Source organism: Mobula hypostoma, chromosome 8, assembly GCF_963921235.1.
Source record: "Mobula hypostoma chromosome 8, sMobHyp1.1, whole genome shotgun sequence".
In the NCBI taxonomy this organism is placed as follows: domain Eukaryota; kingdom Metazoa; phylum Chordata; class Chondrichthyes; order Myliobatiformes; family Myliobatidae; genus Mobula; species Mobula hypostoma.
The window spans coordinates 151,999,128-152,003,629 of NC_086104.1; the positions used below are offsets into that span (position 1 = coordinate 151,999,128).

The 4,502-nt window shown below is 42.3% G+C and overlaps 1 protein-coding gene across 1 annotated transcript; it reads left to right on the plus strand.

The window, feature by feature from the left end:
* Window positions 1-235: 235 nt before the first annotated feature.
* On the plus strand, window positions 236-4,161 carry LOC134351227 (probable G-protein coupled receptor 139). The gene is made up of 2 exons (XM_063057332.1): window positions 236-305; window positions 3,263-4,161. Exons 1-2 carry the CDS (start codon window positions 236-238, stop codon window positions 4,159-4,161), a joined length of 969 nt encoding a protein of 322 aa, XP_062913402.1.
* The last annotated feature ends 341 nt before the right edge of the window (window positions 4,162-4,502 follow it).

The following is a 4,502-nucleotide window of genomic DNA, read 5'->3' on the forward strand; positions in this document are numbered from 1 at the left end:
CATGCTTTCTGGAGATTTACTGTTTTCCAAAGGAAAAAAAACACACAAAATAGCTTCTAAAATAGGTTTAGTCTTTGGTTGATTAAGTCTGGTTGTTTAATTGAATATAACAAACAGAGCTCACTGCAGCTGAGAATCCCAGCAGACCATTCCATTGCATATAAGAAAGGACTCCTGTAACTAGACTGACAACCTTCACACAGTGCCTGGTGGGCAACTCACCTTGACACATAACATGGGCTATCCAGTTATCTTTGTGTTTGAAAGCATCTACTACCCCATTCTTGCAGCAGTTGGTATTACAGGTAAGGGAAAGGAACTAATTAATCTGCATAAGTTTCTAGATGTTCAGTGAATGTTTATTTTTCTTCTCTTGCATTGCAACATGCAAGTATTCATTTTTACAGAAGGGAGGCTGAGAGTATATGTGTCAGGCAGGTGGAGGGAGGCAAGCAGAGATGTATAACAAGTATGATGTACTTCCACCAGCTGCAGTAAGATGCCTCCACCAGATGCACTTTTCCTTCCTTTCACCAGCTGGAAGTACCATTCCTCCTCTAACTCCCTGGTTCACTCATCCATCTCCACCAACATCCACTGCCTTGCCTTTTATACAACCACATCACCTTCCCTTTGCCTCTTCCATCCCCACCATTCAGGTGACCAAGCACTTCTTCTGAATGAGGCAATAGCATCCTTGTAGTCCTTCAAAATTGGTGAAGTATTTTCAATGTTCATGGTTTGGAATCCTCAATACTGAACCAGCCAAATGTAACCAACCGTTGTGTCACACTGGCACAGTTAGTAGTTCTGCTGTCTCACAGCTTTAGTTACCCGGGTTCAGCTCTGATTTCTAATGCTCACTCTTTAGAGTTTGATCATTCTCCTTTTGGATTTTTATCCAAGAGCTCCAGTTTCCTCCAGCACCTGAAGGAGGCTTGGATTGAATTACAGAATTAAACATCCTGCTTGGTGACTGGAGAATCTCGGGTAAGTTAAGGGAAATATGGGGAAAATAAAATGAGATTAGCATAAAAATGTCAGTACAGACTTAGCTATGTACTATGTATGTGAACGTATGACAGCATTTTGTTGAATACCGCCACCAGGTTAGTCGTCAGCAGACATCTGATTGTTGCTCCAACTCCGAAATTCCTCTCCTTCTCTCTCTCTCTCTATCTCTCACTCTCTCTCTCACTCTCACACACACACTAACTTGTTACACTGTCCCTGTTAACGCCAATGAAAGCAAAATGAAATGTACTTCTGGAAGTCATGTTGTACTCAATAGTGAATTCAAGGATTTCAGATGCCCAGCCACTCCAGTTTTCTGTCAGTTCTGATGTCAGGTCAGTAACATGTAAAGTTTAACATAATAGACGTTCTTTAACCTGTGGATTAATTTCAGCATTGTGTTTTTTTTTGGAGGGGCGGATTTTCAGGAAATTTTTTTTTTGCTTCTCACAGTCACAATATCTTTTAATGCAGTGTTTTCATTCATTTCCCACCTTTCTGCCAGATCAGCTGTCAGTAATACAGGTGTCCACCTCTTTTCGAATGTTCGCTTTACGAAACCTCACTGTTACGAAAGACCTACATTAGTACCCTTTTTTCGCTTTCAGAAGGTGTTTTCACTGTTACGAAAAAAAAATTCAGCGCGTGATAAAAGGCAGAGCGCACCCCAAGCAGCCGCTCTCCCCCAGATTGGGAACGGCATTCTCGCCAGCATTGCTTAAACACATGCCTGTGAGCAGTCGTTTGCAAGATGAGTTCTATGATATTGGAGAAGCCTAAAAGAGCTCGCAAGGGTGTTACACTTAGCATAAAGCTAGACATAATTAAGCGTTTTGATCGTGGTGAACGAAGTAAGGACAACGTGAGTTTGGCTTGTGGAAGCTGACGAACATGATGTTGAAGAGGTTTTGGCATCCCATTACCAAGGAGTGACAGATGAAGAGCTGATGCAATTGGAAGAAAAAAGGATAACAATCGAAACCGAATGAGCAATGATAAAGTACGACTTTAATTTTGAAAGGGTACGTCGGTTTAGGAGATATTTGCAGGATGGTTTGAGTCCTTTTTAAAGAACTGTGTGATAGAAAAATTCGCGAGGCTCAGCAGTCAAGCAAGCCTTCCACATCAGCCACAGCAGACTGACAAACCTTGATCTTCCGACATTGAGGCTGGCAGTCATAGGAGAAGATGAGCTGCCTGCCCTGATCAACGATGAGATGACACCCCAGTGTCCCACCACCCGGAACCCCAGGCCATGGACAGATACCGATTCGCGGAAAATGCAACGGTAGCTGGGACGCACACAGCACATCTTTAAGAAAAAAGCCGAAATAAACATGCTAATTAATTAGGTGCCACCTAGCATGTAATTGTCGGCCCAGATCAGTGGCGATGCAATCGGCAATCGCCTCTGATCTGCACCGACATTTACGTGCCAGGCAGCACCTAATTAATTAGCATGTTTATTTTGGCTTCTTTCTTAAAGATGTGCTGTGTGCCTCCCAGCTACCCCTGCGTGCTTCGTGGCAATGTATCAGTCGGCGGCCTAGAGGGTGGGGGCCACTGCACCACCCAGCCTGCGATGACTCAGTCTAACACACCATCATTAGTGTGCTCGATGTCTTCCCAATTCCGGTAAGTGATACTACACTGTACATACATTATTTCTACTTTATATAGGCTGTGTATTTTTGTGTGTTATTTGGTAGATTTGGCAGCTTCATAGTTTAAAGGTTACTGGAGAACGCGTTTATGCCAACAGCACTTGCGTGAGATTTTCTGCCGAGAGTGCTTGCATGAGATTTTCGCTATGGAGATCTGTGCAGGCAATCATTGTAGAGAAGTATTTCTACTTTATATAGGCTGTGTATTTATCATATCATTCCTGCTTTTACTATATGTTACTGTTATTTTAGGTTTTATGTGTTATTTGGCATGATTTGGTAGGTTATTTTTGGGTCTGCGAACGCTCACAAAATTTTCCCATATAAATAAATGGTAATTGCTTCTTCGCTTTACAACATTTCGGCTTACGAACCATTTCATAGGAACACTCTACCTTTGGATGGCGGGGGAAACCTGTAATCCTTTGCTTGCCTTTCTCAGACAGCACCAACAGTATTAACCTTATGTTGAATGTTCTGTTCTTCATATTGTTACCAAGTTTTTTTAATTTGCAATTTCTTTTCACTCTGGTATTGGCTTATTTGCAGAGTCTGGTGATAACTTTCTTTTCTTTCTGTTACAGTTAACCTGGTGGCGATTGTAATCCTGTGCCGGGGAAAATGCGGACTCTCTAAATGCATTACTCGCTATTTGGTTGCCATGGCAATGGCAGATCTAATGGTAGTGATTGTTGAAGTCATACTGAAGCAAATTAACAACATTTATTTTCCGATAAATTTTTTGTTCATCACTCCGGTCTGTGCCACAATACTTGTCATAAAGATTGCCACCCTCGATTGCTCTGTTTGGTTCACGGTTGCTTTTACCTTTGATCGCTTTGTGGCCATTTCTTGTCAAAAACTCAGACCAAGGTACTGTACCGAGAGGACAGCAAGTGTGGTTATAGCCACAGTGTGTATGCTGGCCTGTTTGAGGAGCATCCTGTTTTACTTTACGAATGAACCCAGTTATGTGATTAACAACATTCCATATCTCTGCATTGGAACTGCTGTCTATTATACCTCACCCCTGTGGATGGCTTACGAGTTGTTCGACAGTATAGTAACTCCTTTGACACCAATCCTTTTCATCCTTTCATTTAATGCCCTTACCGGTAAACATATTATAAAGTCCAATAAAATCCGGAGGGTGCTTGTGAGTAACAGCGATAATCGCAATGATCCTGAGAGTGAGAACCGTAAGAAGTCAATGGTTTTGCTCTTCACTCTATCTGGCAACTTCATCCTCCTCTGGATGCCATATTTTGTACATTCCTTAAAATGGCGAATGAGAAACTACAGTTACAAGGACAAGTATTACAGCAACCCCATATACATCAACCAGCAAACGGGATTCATGTTGCAACTACTCAGTTCCTGCACCAACACTTGCATCTATGGACTGACGCAGAGGAATTTCAGACAGGAGCTGAAAAATGGGGTGAAGTATCTGGTCACACTGAATGGGAAACTCTGTAAATAGAAAACAACTGACATTAAGCTGTACCACATATTGTTGAGATTTTTGTCTCTCTCTTGCAGATTATTTGAAGGCAGCACTGTAGTGTAGTGGTTAGCACAATTAAGGGTTCAATTCCTGCCGCTGTCTGAAAGGAATTTGTCTGCTCACTCCATGAGTATGTGGGTTCCGTCCGGGTGCTCTGGTTTCCTCCCATGTTCAAAGATGTATGGTTAAGATTGGTGGGCATGCTATGTTGGGGCCAGAAGCATGGCAACACTTACGGGTTTCCCCCAGCATCATCCTTGGAATGTTTTGTTTGTTGAAGCAAAATGACACATTTCACTTGACACCTCATGCTTGTC

Coding starts and splice junctions, on each gene's coding strand:
- LOC134351227 (XM_063057332.1), top strand. CDS start 236: ATGGGCTATCCAGTTATCTTTGTGTTTGAAAGCATCTACTACCCCATT. Junction 306..3,262: donor TGCAGCAGTTGGTATTACAG/GTAAGGGAAAGG, acceptor TTTCTGTTACAG/TTAACCTGGTGGCGATTGTA.